The sequence below is a fragment of the Camelus bactrianus genome, chromosome 23, assembly GCF_048773025.1.
Source record: "Camelus bactrianus isolate YW-2024 breed Bactrian camel chromosome 23, ASM4877302v1, whole genome shotgun sequence".
Lineage (NCBI taxonomy): Eukaryota > Metazoa > Chordata > Mammalia > Artiodactyla > Camelidae > Camelus > Camelus bactrianus.
The window spans coordinates 11526708-11550014 of NC_133561.1; the positions used below are offsets into that span (position 1 = coordinate 11526708).

Genomic DNA, 23307 nt, shown 5'->3' on the forward strand with positions numbered 1-23307 from the left:
TTATAACACAGGACAGCTAATATTGGAATTTTATTCCTAATGTCTAAACTAGCTACAACTTACATGATAATGAGAAGGAAAGAGTATTGGGTTTTTAATCTAGTATTTATTCAGGAGCTAAGGTCAGACTAAGCACAGTACGTTGATGTGTAAAATGCATAATTTTTGCATATTACTAGAAAAATACTTAACCACACATTTTTTATTTATCATCAGTTATTTCCTGGCCTGTAATGATACACATGAATATAGTGTTGGACAGGGTTATAGTACTTCTTTCTAGTTGATGATGAAGTGACTGGAAACTTCCAGCTTTTTCTCGATGTTTTATTACATTCCTGGTAGTACTTTTGGTCTTTCATCATTATTAATTCATTTAGTATTCATTGTGATAATGCTGATCATAATAAATTTATTTCAAATTCATGTAGATGTCATATTTTATTCACTGCTATAGGATTTTCATTATAATTTGGAACTAATTAATATACCATTAAAATAAAGTGTTACCCACATTTTTCATTTTAAACATAAAATGTCTAGCAGTTCATGACATATTGTATGAGTATTCAGCATCCCAGTGGTAACCCAAGTATCTGTAAATTTCATTTTTAAGCAGTTAAAAAAAAGGGCAACAGAAAAATGTATATAGAAGTCAAATTTCAGCACATAAATTGAAACTTGGCAATAATTCAACTACTAGTTATTGTAAAACATTTCCATTTAATTTAATGTATAGTTCTAATTTAATGTTTACTTCTTATTAGCATAATATGTATGCTTTGATTTGTATGTTTAAAAAAAAACAGAGATTGTTAATAACTCCAAAAATAAATTACTTAATCTTCTTCTTGACTAGGTATATTATATGTTAGCATTATTACCAGGAGAGTTTAAAAACCTAAACTCAAGACAGATTAATTTGATTGCTTATCTTCTGCATTTCTTATGACAATTATAAGTAAGCGGTAAGCGCAAACTAATACATTAGTTAAAAAGAAGTGTATTTTTTCCCTTCTTTGTAAAGATCGTCAGTTGTTGTTGGCGGTAAAGGAGAGAAAAATGTTTTTAGTAATTTAAATAGAGCACAGTTGACGGTTGAACAACATGGGTTTGAACTGCCCGGGTCCACTGATAACTCAGATTTTTTTCCAACAAATACATACTACAGTATTACACAGTCCCTGCTTGGCCGAATTCCTGGATGCGGAACCGCAGATGTGGAGGGTTGACTGTAAAATTATATGTAGATTTTTGACTACATGGCGTGTTGGTGCCTTTTAGTCCCATGCTGTTCAAGGGTTAACTGCATATTTAAAAATGAAAAACAGATCTACTATAGTCATATTAAATGTTAATAAATAAGGGTTAAATAACCATGAGAAGCCATTTTATCCCGTTATCAGGAATTTGACTTTACATCAGCCTTTTTTGAATGAAGTTTTTCTGTCCTTATCTTCTTTACATGCTGTCTTCTTTGAATTGCCTGCTCCAGCAGACATTGTGTCGCTTTATCTCTTCTATGTTTGCCCTAAATGACATTTTATATCCTGCTCTAGAATATCGTGTGATAAGATACTCTAAGGTGCTAAGGTAAGATGTTAAAAGAAACATGAAAGATTCCCGCTATCCGTGCTACCCCTTGAAACATTGGCCTTGTCTGCATGACTTTTTCATGGCATTTGGCACTGCTTAGTCGTGGTCTCCCTTCCTGATGCCTTTCCATTAACTTCTACAGCACTGCAGAATACTTGTCACTTTTACCAGGACCTTTTTTCCCCCTTATTTAACATCTTTCCCTATAAATGTCCATGAACCAGAGACAGTTAAACTTTGGAGGTGTGCGGTTCTAGGCCACAATAATGAGATTCAGGGAGTCTAATATCCCTTTGTATTATACACAAAATTGTGAAACCTAGTTAAGAACCTTGCCATTTAGGTTGTTCTTATTATTTTAGTAGTACAATGATACATCATTAAAAAAATAAAATTCTTGAGTCATCCTGAGTGTCTTTTCGTGCTTTTTTAAAAACCCATTTTGTAAATTGAACTTTCATTAAAGACACTTCAATGCCATCTGTTAGTTTCTTCAGTACTTTTCATGTTTTTCAATGTACATTGTACCCAAATTTCTATAAATAAATAACTTTGTACGTAAAAGTAATATCTCCTCTTTCCAATTGCCTTACAGAAGAGTCAAAGTCACATATTTTGCAGAAGTAACTTTAATCAGTTAACTGTTGAGAACAAAATTCTAAATGTGTTTACCTTTTTTGGAACAGTGATGACATTTGACAGTAAAATTTAACACAGGTAACCATTTGTCAACCCTACTTCCAGCTTTTTGGCTAAAGAGACTTGCTTTCTGAAATTTTAAGGACCTTGATTGTTTCAGTGTAATTTTCCCTGAAGTACACATTGGCACTCGCAAGATGGTTAACTGCAGGTCTCAAAAGTGCAAATGTACCCAGAGCGCAAGGCAAGAGCTTTTAAAGGTGTAAGTCGTTTGTATTGTCTGTTCTGTACATTGCCTGTCTTTGCTGCTTTTCATTTGGGTTGTTCATTTTTTGAAGTTCCTTTTCTTTCCCTCAAATGCAGTGACAAGAGCACGAAGTCTTTGGTTTTCTCATTTATGGAATTCCCAGTGTATGAAGACAAGACAAATTTTAGAAATGTCCCCCACATCTGTCCTGGAATTTATCACTCTCATTATAGTTTTACTAAATGTGTATGTGTCTGCATCTCTGCTGAACATCCCTGATGTCTTGGGAGTTTTTCACTTTTCTGTATGTGTTCAGAGACCGAATGGTTTCCTTCCAGCCATATAGATGAGTGCCTATGGTACTGCATTCTCACAGTACTTGGTATAGTGAGAAATTTTGGGTTTTTTGGTATGGATGTTGGGTTTTTCCATATCTTCATCTTTCTGTCTATTTTATTGTTTTAAGGAGATTGGTGCTATTTTATGCCACAATGATTCAATATTTTATTTAGAAAATTTTACATGCATTTTTCCTCTTGCTCTTTTTTCCTTGATGCTTCTTCCCTCTTACTTCCCTCCTTTCTCCTTCTCATTCTTCCTCTCTTCCCCTTTAGGGTACATGATGGTTAAGAATGCCACCCCTGGAGCCAGACTACCTAGAATCAAATACCTAGAATCAAATCTCAGCTCTTACACCAGTATGTGACCTTGGGCGTATCGCTACACCTCTCTTTGCCTCAGTATCTTCCTCTGTCAAATATGCACATTAATTTACTTCATACAGGTTTTGAAAATGTTATATATGAGTTAGCAGAGTGGGATGTAAAAATGCTAGGAACAGTTGGCATATAAAGTATTAATTTGTTTAAGATATAATTATTCTTTTCTCTATTTCTTACAACAGACTCTTTCAGATTATCTGCCTGTCTTTTACCCATAATCAGCCCAAGATTCAAGTTCCTAGGGGCATGGGGCCACCTGTGGGGTCCTCAGCAACTCTGTCATCCTGAAATGGGGAGAGATTCCCATGTTGTGAAAGGTGCAGTGAGGGAAGCGTGCAAGTGGCATTCTTCACAGGGATTAAGTGTGCCAGTCGGCATGCTGCTCCCCCAGAGGATGCAGCTCTAGGAAGACAAAGGTTGAGTGTCAGAAATAATGTCTATTATCTTGGCGGAGCCACTGCGAAAGCCATGTGGGCCAAAGATTACTGCCTTTTGGAGCTTAGTTTGGTGGAGAGACCCTCATTAAACAATTGCACATGATGTGTTATATATTATGAAGAGCTATGAGGGTGTGTAACGGAAGCCTAATGTAGTCTGGGGTTTCAAGGAAGGCTCCTTGAGGGAAGGACTTAAAACTGTTCTCTCCCCCACGTGGAGTATAATTTGAGCCAAGAATAGTTTATACATGTTTCTGCTGTTATTTTGTACATGCAGTGTAAACAGACAGCAATAATGAAACTTTCTTCTCCCAGTTGTCCAGTGTGCCCTCACACACTTCATTATCTCCAGCAAATTTTACCACATTGTTTGGTAATCTTATCATGGTGCCTTCCATTATCCGGTAAAGTGAGCGACTCTATTCTCTTACGCAGTTTTTTTTCATTTTGTGTTTATTTATTTATTTTTATTGAAGTTTAGTTGATTTAGAATGTTGTCTTTGTATCAGGTGTACAACAATGTGATTCAATTATATGTATGCATATATATATTCTTTTTCATATTCTTTTCCATTATAGGTTATTACAAGATATTGAATATAGTTCCCTGTGCTGTATATAAAATAGATAAACAGCAAGGACCTCTTGTGTAGTGTTACAGTTTGTCCTTCACTTCCACTACACTTTATGCACCTTACTAATTGGCACAATTTCTCACCGTGACTCTTTGCATCTGGGTCACCGACTTGATGCATCATTTTTGTTCCTCTCTTTGGATCCTTTTCAGTCAGTCTTTCTAGGTACCTTTCTCTCCTGCTTACCTGGTAGATAAGCCATCTACTTGTTTCTTCAGCTATTTGTCACTGACAGTTTAATTGCTAATCCTGTTTTCTTTCTCAGCCAACTTCATAGCATTATTTGAAGTATTTTTTCCCATTCTGTTTTTGTTCTAACTGTATAGACTTAGTGAACTCTATATATTTAATCTAACATACAATGAAAACAAATAAATAACATGTCTCAGAAAACAAATTCTTGAGGGAATTTTTTAAAAAGTAGAAAAATAAGTGACTAGTCATTCTTTATTCATTTAACAAACATAAAGCGCTAATTTTGTGTCAACCAGTGTTTTAGGAGAGAAATTACTCTGTATTCCACAGTAACTGGCCTAAGCAATATGATTTTATCAAATGGGGATGGGGGAGAATTATAAGGACTGATAAAATTAAAATGGAGATCTGTCTTGACTAAACCTTTTCTTCCTGTAAGTCAGTAAAAGCTGAAGACTGAATTTCTTATCTCCTTATAAGGCCTGTGGCCTTGCCCCTTGCCTCCTTTAAGAACTCTATCTAGAATAGGCAAGATGATGGATTTATCTTACTTAGAGGCAGTTCATTTAGCTGATGCAATGAGTGAACTATGCAAGCATTTTAATCTTGCATGATATGTGTAGTGGCATTTAAACAATAAATTCAAATAATCATATTTTTAAAATAATGACAAAATACCGCATTGCTTTTTAAATTTCCTTATAAAAACCACTGGTGAATTAATTAGTTGCAAATAGGTGATTATAAAAATTAAAAAAGTAAAGCTGTTGAAAGCACATGGCCTCTTAGAGAAAGGTTAATTTTTAAAACACAGATCATAATTTCTGAAATACTTTCTTTATTTAGCATTTTAATGTTATTTAAAATGACATTTGAATTATAATTATCATTTTGGAGGAAATTAAAAATTAAGTGTAAAGGTTGATATGCTTTAGAATGATGTTAGTCACTAATGAAATGCTTTAAAAAATTTTTTTTAGTGTTGTGGATGTCTTTCGGAAAAAGGAGAATGATGCAGCAGTTAAAATCCAGAGCTGGTTCCGAGGATGTCAAGTTCGAGCATATATCAGGTATATTGATTTTGTCATGGAAACTTCAGATAATCATAAAAATAACACTCCTTAGAAAATGTAATTTATTCATATAGTTCTCATCGCAAATAATTTTTTTTTTATTTTACTTGTAATGAAGTTAATAAATTGCATGTCTTTTAAAGATATAACTCTTTTTGGTCATATTTTCTTATGTATCAAAAAAACTAAATAATATTGGCTGTGTCTCTTCTAAAAATTATGAATGTCCTAAGTGTACTTGATCAGATTATCTTCAAGTTCCATAGGATGTGACAAGTGATTGCAGTTGTATTTATAGCAATGAATTCACTGACTAGTAAGAAAGAAAAACAAAACGAAACAAAACAAAGGAACCTATTCCAGTCCTTTCCAACATGTTGGATAAAGGCAAATGGTGAGTCCTTCCTAATGCGGAGAGACTGAATGAGTCCTTTCAGACTACAGAGAGTGAGTCCTTTCTGATTACAAAGAGACTGAAGTTTATCCCTGTCTTAATTGTTTCCACTTTTTCTTCAGTGCTTGAACTTTCCTTCAAATTCTCATCAATTCTGAAAAATATTGCCCTGGATAAGGTAGAGGAAGAATATGACTGGTCCATAGTAACTCAGATGGTGAGCTAGGGATTATGCTGTATACTACCTTAAATTAACTAGTGGGAGCCAGACATGCATATAAAAGCATGAAGATGAAGGGTTTTTAGGGAGTAACTATACAAACTAGGAACATGGCAGCAAAGAGAGTATTTTCTAATTCCGCAGACTAAACTGACATTAGATAGGATAGACTGAGTAATATAAGAATGAAAAAGGGAAGTGCTACTTGACCTCACAAATTATTTCAGAGCACTTATAGTGAGTCACATCCACGGTGCCTGCCTGATTTCTCAGCATGTCACTATGACCTGTTTTATAGTCTTTTAAAAAATATCTTTCAATATTTCATTGCGTTCTTCTTTTTTTTTTGATTTGTTTATTTTTATTGAAGTAATTTACAATATTAGTTTCATAGTGATTCAAAATTTTTATAGATTATGCTCCATTTATAGTTACAAAATATTGACAATATTCGCTGTGCTGTACAATATATGCTTGAAGCTTTTTATACATAGTAGTTTGTACCTCTTAATCCTCCTACCCCTGTCCAGCCCTTCCCTGCCCTCTCCCCACTGTAACTACTAGTTCATTCTCTATATCTGTGGGTCTGTTTCTTTTTTGTTATATTTATGAGTTTATTTTTCAGATTACACATAAAAGTAATAACATACAGTATTTGTCTTTATCTGATTTATTTCGCTAAGCATAATACCCTCCAGATCCATCCATGTTGTTGCAAATGGCAAAATTTCATTTGACTAGTATTTTAATGTAGAGATAGATGGATGGATGGATGGAAAGATAGATAGGTAGGTAGGTAGATAGATAGATAGATAGATTAGATAGATAGATCGATCGATTGATCGATCGATCTTTATCCATTCATCTGTTGAAAGACAGACAGGTTGCTTCCATATCTTAGAAATTGTAAATAATGGAGCATTGGGGTGCATGTATCTTTTCAAATTTGTGTTTTTGTTTTCTTTAGATATATGCCCAGGAATGGATTGCTGGATCATGTGGTAGTTCTATTTTTAGTTTTTTGAGGAACCTCCATACTGCTTTCCATAGTGGCTGCACCAATTTACATTCCCACTAACAGTATGTTAGGGTTCCCCTTTCTCCACATCCTCAACAACATTTGTTATTTGTGGTGTTTTTGATGGTAACCATTCTGACAAATGTAAGGTGAAATCTCATTTTGGTTTTGATTTCCATTTCTCAATAATAATTATTAAGCATCTTTTAATATGCTTATTGACCATCTGTATGTTGTCTTTAGAAAAATGTCTATTCAGTTCTTCTGCCCATTTTTTAATCAGGTTTTTTTTTTTTTTTGATGTTGAGTTGTACAAGCTGTTTGCAAATGTTGGATATTAACACCTTAACCATCATATCATTTGCAAATGTTTTCTCTCATTCAGTAGATTATCTTTTCATTTTGTCAATGGTTTCCTTTACTGTGCAAAAGCTTTTAAGTTTGATTAGGTCCCATTTGTTTATTTTTACTTTTGTTTCCTTTGCCTTAGGAGAGACAGATCCAAAAAATATTGCTATGATTTTATGTCAAAGGGTATTTTGCCTATGTTTTCTTCTAAGAGTTTTACATTTTTCAGTCTTACATTTAGGTCTTTAATCCAGTTTAAATTTTCTTTTGTATGTGGTGTGAAAAAAAGTTCTAATTTTATTTTTTCACATACAGCTAGCAGTTCAGTTTTCCCAGCACTACTTACTGAAGAGGCTGTCCTTTATCCATTGTATATGCCTCCTTTGTTGTAAATTAATTGACCATAAGTGCATGGGCTTATTTCTGGGCTCTCTATTCTGTTCCATTGATCTATGTGTCTATTTTTGTGCCAGTACCATACTGTTTTGATTAGTGTAGCTTTGTAGTATAGCCTGAAGTCAGCATGATATATTCAGCTCTGTTCTTTCTCAGGATTTTTTTGGCTACTCAGTCTTTTGTGTTTCCATAAAGTTCAAAAATAAAATTATTCTAGTTCTTCGAAAAATGCCATTAGTATTTTGATAGGGAATTTTTGGCTTGCTAGTGGATAGGGCCAGGGACCAGCCAACCCCAGGACTGGTGCTGGCCTCCTGGTGGGTGGGTGGGTTGGGTCCAGCTGTGGGGCTATGGTTGTTCTGGGGCTAGTGTCTGCCCACTGTTGAGTGAGGCTGGCACAGAGGCTGGAACAGATTCACTGGTAGGTGGGGCCAGGGCCCAGGGGGTTCTGGGGCTGGTGCATGCCCACTGGTGGGCAGAGCTGGTTCCAGAGCTGCTGGCTGCAGGGCCCTGGAATTCCCAGGTCTGGTGTCTGTGCACTGTTGTGTGCCCTTGGGTTCTGAGCCCTCTGTTGTGCAGGGCCCTGTCTAGGGGCTGCTGTAGGCGTGGGGGTGTTCCAGCAGCCTATTTGCTGTTGGATAGAGCTGTGCCCCCTCCCAGTTAGTTGTTTGACCTGAGATGTCTCAGTACTGGTGCCTACAGCCTGGCGGGCAGGGGTGGGGCTGGGTCCTGAGCCTAATAAGCTAGAGGGAGGATTCCAAAATGGCATTTGCCAGCACTGGTGTCCATGTGGTAGAATAGGATCCCCAGGATGGCTGCTGCCAGTGTCTGCATCCCCAAAATGAGCTCCAGCTGCCTCCTGCCTCTCCAGGAGGCTCTCCAAGATCAGCAGGTGAGTCTGACCCAGGCTCCTTTCAAATGTCTGCTTCTGCCCTGGGTCCCAGAGCGTGTGAGATTGTGTGCACCCTTGAAGAGTGAAGTTTCTATTTCCCCAAGGCCTCTGGCTCTCCCAAAAGCAAGCCCTTTGGCCCTCAGAGCCCAACATTCTGGGACTCGTCTTCCTGCAGCCGGAACCGCAGGCTCTGGAGCCCAGGGTGGAGCTCAGACCCTCGCTCTTTGGGTAAAACCCCTGCAGTTGTGATCCTTCTCCCACTTGTGGCTCGCCCACCTTGGGGTGTGGGCTTTGACTAAGCTGCAGCTCCACCCCTCCTACCTGCCTCGTCGTGGTTCCTTCTTTGTTTAGTTGTTGAAGGTCTTTTCTGGTCTCTTTCATTGATAATTGTTCTTAAATAGTTGTAAATTTGGTGTGCTTGTGAGAAGAGGTGAGCTCAGGGTCTTTTCTACTCTGTCATCTTGGGAGATCTCTCCTGTTTTATAGTCTTAACATTCAGAAATATTTTAGAGAATTATTATTAAAGAGGAATTAAAATTTAAAATGTTTAATCATAAGCCCCAAAGAAATATTGAATAATTATCTATGGCTTTTTTCTATTTCTAGGAATGATTAATACGATCACAGGATGATAACTGTCTTACTGTTTAAAAGTATATATAAACTCAGCTTTGAATTTGATTTCTTGAGTTGTCAAAGATATATTCCAGGCAAAAATTTAATATATATTACTGTTTCAATGAAAGCATACTAATAAGCATGTTTTTCACCCAGGCACTTACACACAGTAGCAACAACCATTCAAAAATGGTGGCGAGGTTACCTAGGCAGACAACGTTATCAACTCATTGTCAAGGTAAATATTATGAAATTTACACACGTTAGCATCCAGATTATACTATTTGTTGTAACTTTTTCACTTCACTCACATCTGCATGTAGTTTTGAAGTTACTGATAATATTTATATAAGAACAAAATTGGGTTTAATATTTAGAATACGACTTCTGAGAAGCCTTTCCTGATTTTTTCCGTGCAGAATCGATGACTCATTTCTTTGTACCCAAACTATATCAGACATGTTATTTTTATTACAGTGCTTTTCACAGCGTATGCATTTGTATGTACTTATTTGTTGAAGATTCTCTCTACTCCTAGATGATGCGCTCCTTCAGAGTAAACACTGTAGCTTGTTCATTTTTGGACGACCAACATTTAGATTAATCCCTGGCCCACTGCAGTTAATAAACATTGGTTGAAGTGCCCCAAATTAATTCTACAAAATAACAACATAAGGGAATTATTCTCTGTGCTACTTATCATTCCCTTTGATTGACTCTTGGGATTTTTTGAAGCTTTACCTTAATAAATGTAGCAGTCTACAATCATCTGTATCCACTGACTGACTTACAGAAGTAGGTGATAATATGCCAACTTATACTTTTGTTAAGAGATTTAGGAAATTAGGAAAAAAAAAATTCTTTTGATAATGGAATGAAGTTTCTAATCATTCGCCTACTTTGCTAATTTTCTGACTTGTTACTATGTTTTTTCTGTAGTAGTTTGAGCTTCACTTATTCTTTGTTAGGTGCATCTAAGTGAACAGAGAGGAAAAAGAAAAAGTAAATAAGTAAATGATAAGAGTTCACTTTTGGTGAGAAAAACTTAAAACATGTTTAATTAATACAGGGACCTCTTGGAGGAAGAGGGTAACTGTGTGTAAACCACTATTTCCAAATTTATTCTGCATAATTTTTTTGCATGATAGCTATATACAATAATAATAATGTCATATAGTGTATATTAGGTTATAAAATGAATGGTATAGGTTAGTGATCTTAAAACTAATTTAGTAACAGAACTCCTCCTTAACTAAAATTTAGCAACATTTTTAGCCCTGTATGTAAAACTGGTACAAACAGCACAGCTATTTTGGAAGCCGAGGAAATGCAACTGCGTGGTCTCTTTCCATGTTGCATCTGTTGTTATATTGAGCCACCAGAACATGATCTGAAAGCTACTGATTTAATTTGCTTTTCTGGGGAAGGATCACAAAAATCTAATGATATTAATTGCCTGGGAGGGTGGGGACAAGAATAAGTACTTGAGGAATAAACATAGGAAATAGACTTTTTACTGTAATTTCTTTGGTAGCTTTTGAATTTTAAACAATGTGAATATGTTATCTGTTAAATAAATTAATTAAAAAGGCAAGTCAATTTAAAAGTTACTCCCCCCACCAAACACGCATGGGCAGATAATATGTGCTCAGGTGGGAAGTTAATATCATCTCCAAAGTTCAAAGAAATGAGCCTTTAGCTGAACCGCAGGGAATTCAGTAGAGTGGAGGCTGGGGAGAGGGAAGGAACAGAATGGCATGAATGAAGTTTCAAAACTGGGAAAGAGCCTGGTGTACTAGTTCATGGTGAAGATGTTGATCCAGAGGGCTCAGAGGGTTTGAGGAGCAGCAGAAGGTTGGTAAGGAGCTGAATGTGACTTTCATACAATAATTTCCTACATTTTTAAAGGACTTTGTTGAAAAACATGTTTTACATTCACTGTTTCGTATTTTCCAGTAACAGTTTGTCGGGTAGAAAGTGCAGGTGTTTTATCTTCATTTTACAGATGGAGAAATGGAGGATCAGGGAGATTAAAGTGTGTGCCTGAGTTCTCAGTTCCTCCTGACTCCTCTAGATCCATATGCTAACTACTTACTACAGCTCTTCCTGGGATGTCCCTGAGGCACCCCAAATATGTTCCTCCTTGCATATTCCTTTATTCAGGTACATGGTACAACCATTTCACTGGAAATCCAGTCGTCTTAGAAGGCCCATCAGCTTCTTTTCCCCACTCTGTGCCTCTTATCAGTTGTGAAATACTTTGCATTTGCCTGCATACAAGTGTCTTGTTTCCAACCTAAATGTCATAATTTTACTCCCACGCCTACAGTCCTCACCATAGCATATGGTATAAAATTCACACTCTTCAGCATGACCTGCTGGTTTTTCATAGTCTCATGATCACTTCTTATCTAACCTCATTTCTTGATACACCTGAATAAATGTACTCTGGCCATGTTCAACCATTTGCTAAAATACACAGCGTCTTCCAGGATTTTAGCAAATGCTGTTTACTCTGCTTGGAATGCCCTTCTTCACTCTGACCTGCCTCCTGTTGGTCTGAATCCGACTCATCATTCAAGACTTTACTTAAAGATTATCCTTCCCTTATGTCCTGAGGCTGAGTGAGGGATGGTGGGAGACTGCAGATGTTAGGTGCACCTTCCTTAAGATTTGCTCCTGTAGGTGGGTGCGCATCACTGTAAAACATTTGTTTATTTACATCTCATTTAACTGGGAGCTCTGAATGGCAGTGACTGTTCTATTAATTATTTCTCACATATACAGTAAATGTCACAGAGAAAGCCTGCAGAACTTTTTGCTAACTGGATAAATTAATAACTCACGGGGCTCTAAGTTGGAAGACCCCACCATGGTCAGCATAGCTGGTGATGAGAATCAGTTTGGGCCAAAATTATTCACTACCCCCTTTCTTAGAAAGGACTGATTAACCCCATCCCATTGATTTTGGGCTAAACCATGTATTGTGGGCCATAGTCACATGGAAATTTAACCTGCATATAATGTGAGTGAGAAATAAAATTTTTGTCTTATAAGCTACTAAGATAGCTGCATTTTTGTCTTGGCAAAGCTGATTAATGGTTGTAATGACAAGAAAAGCATAGATTTTATAAGAAACATTCTGAATGGGACACTCAGTGAAACTTATAAAAATGTTTTGAGCTTTTTGAGTTTGTGGTGATGTTAGGACACCTCCATGTGGTGGTATCTTGTAAGGCGATTTTGCTATCGCTCAGCAGAGTGTCTGGTAAGTTCTAATTAGCACTGAACAAATGCTTATTAAAGTGAACTTTTAGATTAAGAGGCAGAGCTGGAGATAAAGATCTTGGAGCCATCATTATAAGATGACAGGATTTTCTACCTGATGGAAAAGTATCCGAACACTGGAGCAGAGGGCCAAGAATTAAGGCTTGTGGAATGCATAAGGTAGGATTCAGGCAGAGGAAAGGGACTTATAGGTAGATAACAAATAGAAAAGCAGAGATGCAGTATCTCTGATTTAGGAGAGGAGAAAACTATTAGAAAACTTAGAGTTGTCAACAATCTCAAATGTGGCAAAGGTCAACACAACGTGAACTGTGAAAAGACAGAAGTCCTAGGATATCTTTAGATAGGTTCTGTATTTTTAGACGGCCTCCCTCAAAATTCTGCTGGACCAGAATACTTCTATCCAGCTTTTAAATAATTCTCACAGTAACACCAACTGGCTTATCTAGTCCTACAGTGTTACGCGTTCTCCACCGTGTTGCCCTCACTAACCCACGATAGCAGAGCCATTCCAGCTTTCTTTTATGATCTCTTTCTTGCTTCCTGGACGACTGCTGTTATTGTTTGTTTTAATTTTCCACCTCCATTTCAGGTCTTCCTGCTGCCTTTCATGCCGCAATATCTGGCAACATAACCCACATTTGTCCATCTTAGGGGTCAAAGATTGTTGATTCACAACTTGAAAATCTTTCCCTGTTAGTGAGGATGTGCTCTGATTCATCTTCTTCTTCTTTTTTTTTTTAATTAACAATGAATTTCTAATCACATGGTTGTGTGCTCAGTATACGTCTGTTCCATACCTGCTGAATTCCTGCTATAATTTTACTGCAACCTGCTTTTCCCATTTGAGGTCAAATGGTCCTACTGTTTTTGTACCCTTCTTGTTTCCAACTGTACAATGTTCTTTGTAGCTTGTCCTTACTCCTTGCTTTATTTCATAAACGGTGAAGTGAAAATAGTCATCTCCCTAGGCAATAGTGCTGGAAAAAATTTCAAATATTTCATCTGCCTCTTTTGGAAAACTTTGAACATTACCTAAGTGAATTCATCAATAAAACCTATACAGAACAGCTGTATACATCTTGTTATCCTTTTAAATTTCCTTTTTTTAAATTATATTTTACTATTACATAGTTTATATTATGTTTAATAACAAATACACTATTTTTTGCCATCACACTGAGGGCAGCAAAGCATAAATGCTACCCTATAAACATGATTAATTCTATATGCATTATTATGAAATAAATATTAATATAACTATAGTTCTAAAAAGCTCAATGTTACTTTTTAAACTGAGGTCATTCAGTGAATAACATATATATGGCAACCACATGAACAAAATTTAAACTTTTTGTTAAAGTATATGACTAGCCTATGGTAGAACTATTTAATTTATAAAGATAATTCTTATAAAATAGATTATTCTTCAAATTATAAAATAATTTATTGCTGAAAAGGGTCACAATATTTATATACTTCTTATCATTTTACTGCTCTGCTTATGAAGTTTTCATATTTGATTAGTATTTGAGAGAGTAGCAATGGAAAGAAATTGTATTAACTTTAAATGGAACCAAGGATACCATCTACTATCAAATCCCATTATGTGTTGTCATCATAAATACCGGCTGTTTTTTTTTTTTTTGGAATGGATAGTAAAAATACGTAAAATATCAGTTATTATTTTTAAGATAGTGAGATTGACAGGGTTGCTTGTACAGAACGTTTTTATTTCTCTTTATTAGATGAATGACTGTTCCTTCTGTAGCCCAACTCCTTTTATAAATTTCTTTGTACAGCTTCCAAATGAGTTATAAGTTAATAAGGCAACATTTATCACCCTTTAGTGTTGGAGCAGAAAACTGAAACATAATATATTTTTCCCCCTCAGGATCATCTGGCATTTTAAATAAATACCAAAGGCTGGATAACTTAAGACTCTGACTTCCTAATATTAATTTAAAACTTTATTAGCATATTTTAAGTATATGAATTCAGATTTAGTGCACCTGTGTTTAAAGATTATATTAATAATAACTGAGGAATCATATTATTGGCTTTTGATTTTTTTTGTGGAAGAAGAAAGGTTATTTTAAAAATCAGCTGTTGGTAATAACCAGATTAGTATCAGTAGCCAGCAAACAAGGCAAAGCTTGTGCACAAAATACTCATGATTATTTGATAATAAATCATTTTAATGATTACACTCAAAATTATGAAATGAGGATGGCACTAATGTGGAAAATAACAGAGGTGCAGACTCTCCAGATCTGGTATCCATATGCACATGGCTTCTAAAGGTTCCACTATCATCACTTTAATGAAAATATTCCCTCTGTATTGCCCAGTCCAGCAAATAAAGCCAGTTGATCTGGTCAAGTTTATATAGATGTATTACTCAAATTTACTATAAATAGGGATTACTGTAAATGTTCTGTTTTTGAAAATGATTGACCATTTCCTCCTTGAAACTCATCTTTTCTTGGTTTCCAACCTGAATGCTCCACAAAAAGGAAAGATCAATTAATTTATGGCATGCTCATGTAGCAAAATACCATATAGCCATTGTATATACAAATGGGACAAAGAAACTCAACATTGAGGAAAAGGTACTAGATTTGTCTAAACTGAGATGGAAAAGCCATTACTAGAAATTAAGCCATCAAGGATTTAAGGAGAGGAATTTGCGTAAGACTTTTAAGAGAGTAACATTTCTGGTTCACAAGGCCTGGAAACATGGCTATAGGATGTAGAAGTCACTGAGACTGAGAAAGGTAGGCAATTGTGAGATTAGGTAACTGAGTGTGTTCTCTACATGAACTTGAAGAGTCTCAAGATAATGCCAGGAGTTGTGGTGAAGAGTAAGACCTTTAGCTTGGTGTCAGAATGTTTAGGACATATTATTGGAGCAGGGCAGGGGGGAGGCAAAGAGGCACAGGAGGAATGTTGGAGCATGTAACTTAGAGACCCAAAGAGGTAAGACAACGCCAGGAAGGAGGAGAGAGTGAACAGTGAGTTCTTTTGCTCTTTGGGGTTTTTTTTGGGGGGGTGGTTTTTAAGGGAGTATTTCCTACTGGTTTGAAATGGTTTTATCCACTGGAGCTGAGAGAACGCCAGCTTTTTATTCCAGTTGCTGGTACTTGCGATGGGGGAGAAAAGGTGATTTCCCCTATAAATGCTTCAAAGGAAAACAGGAGAAGAGAGGATTTGGACAGCTAGAAAAGAATTAGAAGACATTTCAGGCAAAGGGAGTAGTATGAACATGGAAGTGAAGAAGAAAGGATAGTAATTTGATCAGATTCAGGTTTATAGGATAGGGTGGTGAGAGATAATTGGAAAACAAAATTGGGACCTGATTGTGGTGAACTTTGAATATCACTTGACCTCTAAGAGAGCGGGTCTCATTTATTTCCCCCCTCAACCTCCACTGTAGTTCACCTGATAGAAAAAAAACTCACATATGAGTTGTGCTCCCATCAATAATCATGGTCCAATCCCACTGAATAGCAGCCCTGTCTAAAAGGTCCACATGAATATTAACCACTCAGAAAATTGTTTTTAAAAGGAATGCATCTTCCATAAAAAAATTTCAGAAGCCTTCTAAAAATTGAGCTAGGGGACATGACAAAGGCCGTACAGCAAGCAAAGTGGTTGACTTAGTGTTCCAGTGCTGTTTTTCATCCCAGGAAGTCTTCCTACTCTGTCTGTTGTAAATATGACATATCAATTCTGTTTATCCTTGTCTCCCTCTTTTCTTTCTCCCGCTCCCTCTCTCTTTTCTTTCCTTCATTTATTCAACAGGCATTTGGGGAACATCTGTAATTGAGCGTCATGTTTTCATGACATTGAGACTGTCATCTTTCATGCTTGCTTTTCACCCCAGATCTTTTGTCTTTCCCTTTGAAGGAGACGTGGTACCTTAATGATAAAATAGGAAATTAGCATACAGTAAGGAAATTTTAAGAAATTTCTCTGCTGATAAATTACAGTGTGTGCTGTCATTCTTGGATATGTTATTAATATTTGGTACACTTTGCTTATCTAATTCCATGGAATGGAAAAAAAACTTTTGGACAGAATCCTAGAAAATATTAAGAATGAGGGTTTTTTATGAGCTATAATTTAACTACTCATGTAACAAAAAAAAGTATTAAGATAACAAGTAATTATCACTGCTCAGAATGGAAATACAGAGATTAGATGAAATTTTACATAATTTTAAAGTGTCCACGTGTGTCTTGTAGGTAGCTTATAGAGATGCGTGATTCATATTCACAAATGAGTTTTTAGTGTTGTTTAAAATTGTGATAAAGTGTAGCATAAAGCTTATCATTTTGACAAGTTTTAACAGTGCTATTCTGTGACATTCAGTACATCCATCTCCCAAACTTCTCCGTCATCTCAAAGGGAAACTCTGTACCCAGTAAACAGTAACTCCCCGTCTTCCCCCAGTGCCTGGTGACCACTTTTCTTCTTTCTGTCTCTCTGAATTTGACTATTCCAGGAACCTTATATAAGTGGAATCACACAATGTTTTTCCCACATGTTTCAGTGGTTCTTTCAAAAGCATCTTGGGCTGGAGAATTGAGAATAAACATCGTAACACCAGTCTGTGCTTCACATAAGTTTGGTAACCTGGAATCAAAGTGCTTTTCCACCATTTAACTATAGAATTTGAAATTCTTACACTTAAAAGCTATATCTCTTTCCTCTTTGTTCAGAATAAAATTTAACCTCTTACACACTTTTAGCTACAAAATGTGTAACAGTGGTAATCCCTTTCCTAATGACCATCGAATATGTCCCACACGCCTTAAATACTTTATGTTATTTTATTCTTCACAATAACTCCATGAAGTATGTGATGTCCCATTTCTTAAGGACAGAAATCAAGACTAGGAGACTTCAGGTAATTTGTTCAAGCCATGCAGCTGGTAAGAGCAGTGTCAGGAATTGAACTCAGGTCTGTGGCTTGAAAACTCATGAACACTCACTGCTGCTAACAACAACAATATGAAAAAAAGATAAGAAACAGTATCTTTTCCTGAACCCAACTTTCTCAAATATATAATTTCCAAAATGTTTCTTCTGTATAAAAATATACAATGGTTATATTTGCTTCAATATGACTTGAGGAAATACAATAGTTAAGTAAATATTTTAAATTCACCTCATACACCAAGAATTACGCCTTGCTTGCTATAAGGAAGAAAGAGAATTTAAAATGAGGTAACATCATTGTGTTCATTTGTAAATAACATATTGCAGCCAACTGTTTCTTAATTGCTCAGACTGTTGATAAATAATCCAGTCCTGCTGCTCTCCACAGACAATTTGCTTTGGATCAGATCAGGCAATTCAAACAATACTAATTACAGTGAAACCCTTTTATATGAATTCCTGTTTGTTGCAGAGAAGAAAACCCCTATCTCAAAGGTTAAGGCATTTATCTCTGATTTTTGCTGAAACATAGTGGCTATTACCTAGGCTCAAGTTATATTAGTTGAATGAGTTTTGGTTAAATAAAAATGGATAAAGTTGTATTTTGCGTGGAAAAAAATATGTATTTCAATGTTTATTGCACTGTCATGAATCATGTTAATTTTATCTTTTTAATTGAAAGAACAGATGTGGAAGTTTTATTTTAAGTAGTATTTTCATTGAAATAAGCTATGTTGCTAAGTGATTATTTACTATCACAGAGATTTGTATTTTAATAGACAAATGTGTCTCTCCTAGGAAGAAACCAAGACTTTAGGAGGTCTTCATTATATCAGGGGATTTGCTGTAACATGGTATCATTGTATTTATGATTTGATGGTGTTAAAATGAATATTAAATGAAACAAAACTCCCAAGGATTACTCAGGAGGCAGCTGAGTACATAACATTTTGTACAGATGGTTGGAAGGCACAATTTTGCTCCATCACTGCATCCACATCCTTGAACGATTTCGACTGAAGACAGCATTTCTTTGAATTTTTCATTAAACCAGACGTCTTGAAATATGAATTCCTTTTATGTTTCTGTGAGTTTTGGCTAAAAGAACCCCAGTGAATAAATCATACAATACTACGTGTCACCAGCACTTGTGAATATTTCTGCTTTGTTATTCTATTCTCAGTAGAGCACCATTGATTATCAAACTCAGCGGAGAGCATTTTATGATCATATATCTCCATTAGCTCCTAGTTTGACTACCATAGATTTTTCTGGTTAAGCCTGCATTATGTATTAGGAAGCCTATCCCTTCAATGCAAAGTTTGATTTCATTTTTCTAAGCCGAGAACTCTTATTATGTATTATGTATAAAGATTCTTATCTTTTACATGTAAAAATAGCCTGCACTGTCTCTGTGTAAAACTGAAATTTATGCCATCTTTTTTTTCCCTTGATTCACAGTTAGCATATTATACTATGAAGATGAATCTCTACAATGCAATGGCTGTCAGGGTAAATATTTCTTCACTTGTTAAACAAATGAAAAGTCAATTGTGCCCTGAATTCGCTTTTAATAAAATGAGCAAACCCGAATAATGCAAATTTGATTGATATGCTAATGGTAAAGAGAGAAAAGAGTACATCGTTATAAAGTTAGTTATACTAAAGAGTCTTGGCAGTATTAAAAATTAGAGTAAAATGTAAAACATGTAATTATCAATGCTTATGTTTTAGAATGTTAAATATCTCTGAGCCATGACTAGAGAAAGAATGTAAATATTAATGAAGCAATGTTGGTTTCCATATGTCATATAGAATATTGTAATAAATAGATGAACATGGTTCTGGAATGTAAGTTTCCTGCCCAGTACAAACCAATCAGAAGTTATTCATACGATTTAGCAGTAATGAAGTCAGTTTCCAGCTTAGACGTTTTATTTATATCATTTCTGTGCTCAACTTTCATGTGTTATTTGCCAAATAGGAAGCTGAATTTAGTGATTGTGAGGCTTCCTTGGTTTCTGCACAGATTTTGGGAAGAGCCGCAACAAAAGTATTATTTCTTTTGCATCAGACAATATGATGATAGCTTAATTGTGAAGCTGTTATAAATGGGAAAATGCTTAAGTGAATTTCATTAATGTTCTTAAAACCTATGTTGCCTTATTATATTCTCTTCCCTTAATCTATTATTAGTTCTTACTTCTGCTAAGCATAACAGATTTTGTTTTGGGTGAAGCAAGGTAGTAAAAATACCTTCTGAAAGTCCTGTGTTGAACACGGCAGTTAAATTAACATTATTTAGATGACTTAAAATGCTCCTTTGGGAAGGGGTTTTCCTCTATAGGTGTGAGTGTGGGAGACTATCCCAGGGACCATCTCCAGGATCTGTTCACTGCTCTGTGCTTCTGTAGTTTAAGGGGAAAAAACAGGAAGAAGTAGATCTTTTTTCCTCCTTTTCCTGAGCCAGAGGCTGATATCTAGCTGCACTGGGCTACTTACCTTTTTTAGAAATATAGTCATATAAGAAAATAATTTGTTTTTTCTCTTTTAATGGGAATACTTGAGCTTGAGTCTGGGAATTTAGGAGATTCTGATTCTCTGTATAGCTCTGCCAGAGACAACCTCTGAGCCTAAAACAGTATTAGAGCTTTTCTTTTCTGCATGCCCTTTGTCAGATGTGTCTGCAAAGTAAAAAGCTGACGGAGACCCAAAGCAGCTGATGACCAAGGGCTTTGATGTCCCCACAGATCACCAGAAGGGACAGAGGGACAGGAGACAGAGTTCGAAAAATGCATTCTCCTGTTTATTATTTAGTCCCAAGTTTTGTATTGAATTCTGATCTGGCTAGAATCATCAAGATTCCTTTTACCTTGACTACGCATGTCTAAGAAACCACATTAATCCAAGCCACTCAGAAGGCAGAGTTTTTGACTTATTCCAACATCATACTAAAAACTGTTTCCTTTGCCCAGCGTCACCTTGTCTTTGGTCAACATCAGCAGACAGTGCTGAACTCTACCTAATTCCTGCGATCCTAGAAAACAGCAAAGTTTGAAAAATCTCCCTCGGTCCAACTCTTTTGTGTTTCTGAAACAGCTTACTGCAAAAAAAACCACCCTTCCCCACAGGACTTAGATAAGAGGCATGGGTGACCCCTTGTTTACTTATGACAAAGCCAGACACAGTCCCTGAATTTCCCATTCTTTACATCATAAATGATTACCTGAATTGCTTGTCTCCATCGATCAGTTGGAAAAACATGTTTTTAACCAAACTCTGGTTAAGTTTCTGTCTTTCCCCTAGATCTAGGAATGTAGCCAGGACATAGCATCTCCTTATTACCTCCTGAACATGGGCTGGCTTCAGGTTAAAACATTCTCTGAGCTACCATCTGATTATGCCACCCTGTCATCCCACTTCCCCTCATCAGATTCTTTCCAGCCTTGTTCATACCTTTCAATAAAAGAAAAACTCTTTTTGCCTTATTTTTGGCATGTTTGCAAATCTTGCTGTTGAAGATTCTCTGTATTGCAATAGCCCACCTCCATCTATTGCAATAGTCATCTGCCCCCTCTTTCTTACAGTGATTCTTCCAAATCAAGTCTCTCCTTGCTATGTCCAGATTTGTTTTTTATCTGACACAGGAGAGAAGAGTAGAGGTGGGAATGCACTGGTCATTAAAGTGAAGGGAAGGAAGACTTGAGCATTTCCTAGAGGTTGAAATGATCCACTGAAGATACTCGGGAATTTTTGGAGGCTTAATGGAGTATGTAGTTACTACTGTAAGAAATTTATAATAGAAACACTACTCTAACAAAGATGTTCAAAGACTTCCTTTAGAGGTTTGAATGAGTTAATTTGGTAGCTTGGTAGTGAGGAATCATCAAGTTGGATTAACTTGGTGTTGAGGAATCAGGAATGAAGCCCGCTTGCATAGAAGCTAATGTGATTGCCTAAGAAAGTTTTTTTTTTTTAATTTTGGGTGGTTTTTTTTTTCTTATTTATGTATTTATGTATTTATTTAGTTTTGGAGGGTGAGGCAATTAGGTTTATTTATTTACTTACTTATTTATTAAATGGAGGTGCTAGGGATTGAATCCGGGACCTCATACATGCTAAGCATGCACTCTACCACTGAGCTATACCCTCCCCCCAGCAAAGATTAATTTTTAGCATTGGTTAATTGCATGACAAGAACTGAACTTATTTGTAGGTGCACTTGGATAAACCTATTTGTAAGTGGATTTTTTGCAAGATGGTGCTCTGAAAACTTTGCTCGCTGCGGGAGTGAGAGGCTAAAGAGACCAATGTGGGGTCCACATACCTTCATGCTGTACATATCTGAAGATTGCAGCCCTACCTAAAGACCAGCAGCTGAGCTGTTTCTTCTAACAGATACAACTCTGCCTTGTCAGTTCAGAAGCTACCAAGTAACTTTGTTCGAAAAAGCCACCCTTTAAGTGATTTAAATATGGGTGGCTATGAGTGTACAAGAGGGAGAATTTCTGAGAGAAACAGATAACTACCAAAAATCTATATGGCCATCAATATTCAGCCAGATATACTTTTATATATGTACCTAAACCATGCAGTCGAAGAGAAAGAAACTTTTATCTTACTTTGGCTCATAAACTGAGCCAGTCGCAAATTATATGTCTGACTATTGACTCCTAGCATGACAAATTATATTCAGTTGTCAAAGAGGTAAATGGAGCATTTCTGAAAAGAGAAGAAATTTTGAAACTTCATTTTTAACTTATACATCTTAAATAGATATCAGTTTTTTATATAATGAAGAATAAATTATATGTGTGTGATTGTTTAGTGTAATAGGCATTCATATCCAGATTTGCTGTATTTTTTTTTAAAGGGTCACCTTTTCTCTAAAGACTTTATGATCCCCCCACCCATGTGGGATAGATCACTGTCTTTTTTCATGTCCCTGTTCTACCATCGATACACTTCTGTATAGAACCTGTAACATTTTATTATCCTTACTAATTTACATGCCTGTATTTGGCACCCACATACACTGTAAGTCCCATGGGTCCCAGATCCTCTCTTCTTAGTCTTTGTATCTGGCTTATAGTAGGTGATTAAAGAGATGTCCCTGAATAAATCAACGAATGTTGGTTCATTCTTTTCTAAATAAGGAGTAAAAAAAAAAAGTCACTTGTTTTCAATACTTTTTATCTAAGTCCCTTAGTGCCCTTGTTGGAAATTATTTAAGCCTTTGCTGGGAAAACTTTAAGGCTTTTCCGAATAGTTGAAAACACTTGAGGCTAAGTGGCTGATGAACCGGACACGGGAAGGTGATATTTGGTCAGTGCAGTTTACACGTGAGTGGAAGACCTCATAAGCTTTGGGCCCTTGCCAAAGTGTTAGAAACATACAGACTTGAAGGAATTTTGCTGTGAACAAAGCTGCTATCAGAACCCACAGGATGCCTGTACAAAACCCCTGTTACTGATTTGTAGCTAGGCCCAGCGACAGTCAATTAATACAGCAATAAATTGCTCAGTAAATTTTTATCTTAGCTCCTGGGGCCCCATTCCTCCTGTTTCTCTGTGTGACACTTTATTGCCTTTTTGGTCTTTAATTTGAATTTACTCCAGATTAGGATTCTGCTTTTCCTCTAGCAT

At 36.2% G+C, this 23307-nt stretch overlaps 1 protein-coding gene across 5 annotated transcripts in view; it reads left to right on the forward strand.

The window, feature by feature from the left end:
- The window catches only part of SPATA17 (spermatogenesis associated 17), a 137675-nt gene that overhangs the window by 8501 nt on the left and 105867 nt on the right, over positions 1 to 23307 (forward strand). For 2 of the 5 annotated variants that reach the window (XM_074351626.1, XM_010974015.3), the window contains exons 2-4: positions 5452 to 5541; positions 9587 to 9668; positions 19124 to 19174. In XM_074351626.1, coding sequence (XP_074207727.1) covers positions 5452 to 5541; positions 9587 to 9668; positions 19124 to 19174 — 223 coding nt within the window. The remainder of the gene's footprint in view (positions 1 to 5451; positions 5542 to 9586; positions 9669 to 19123; positions 19175 to 23307) is intronic. The other 3 variants (XM_074351628.1, XM_045509504.2, XM_074351629.1) reach the window with 2 other exon arrangements.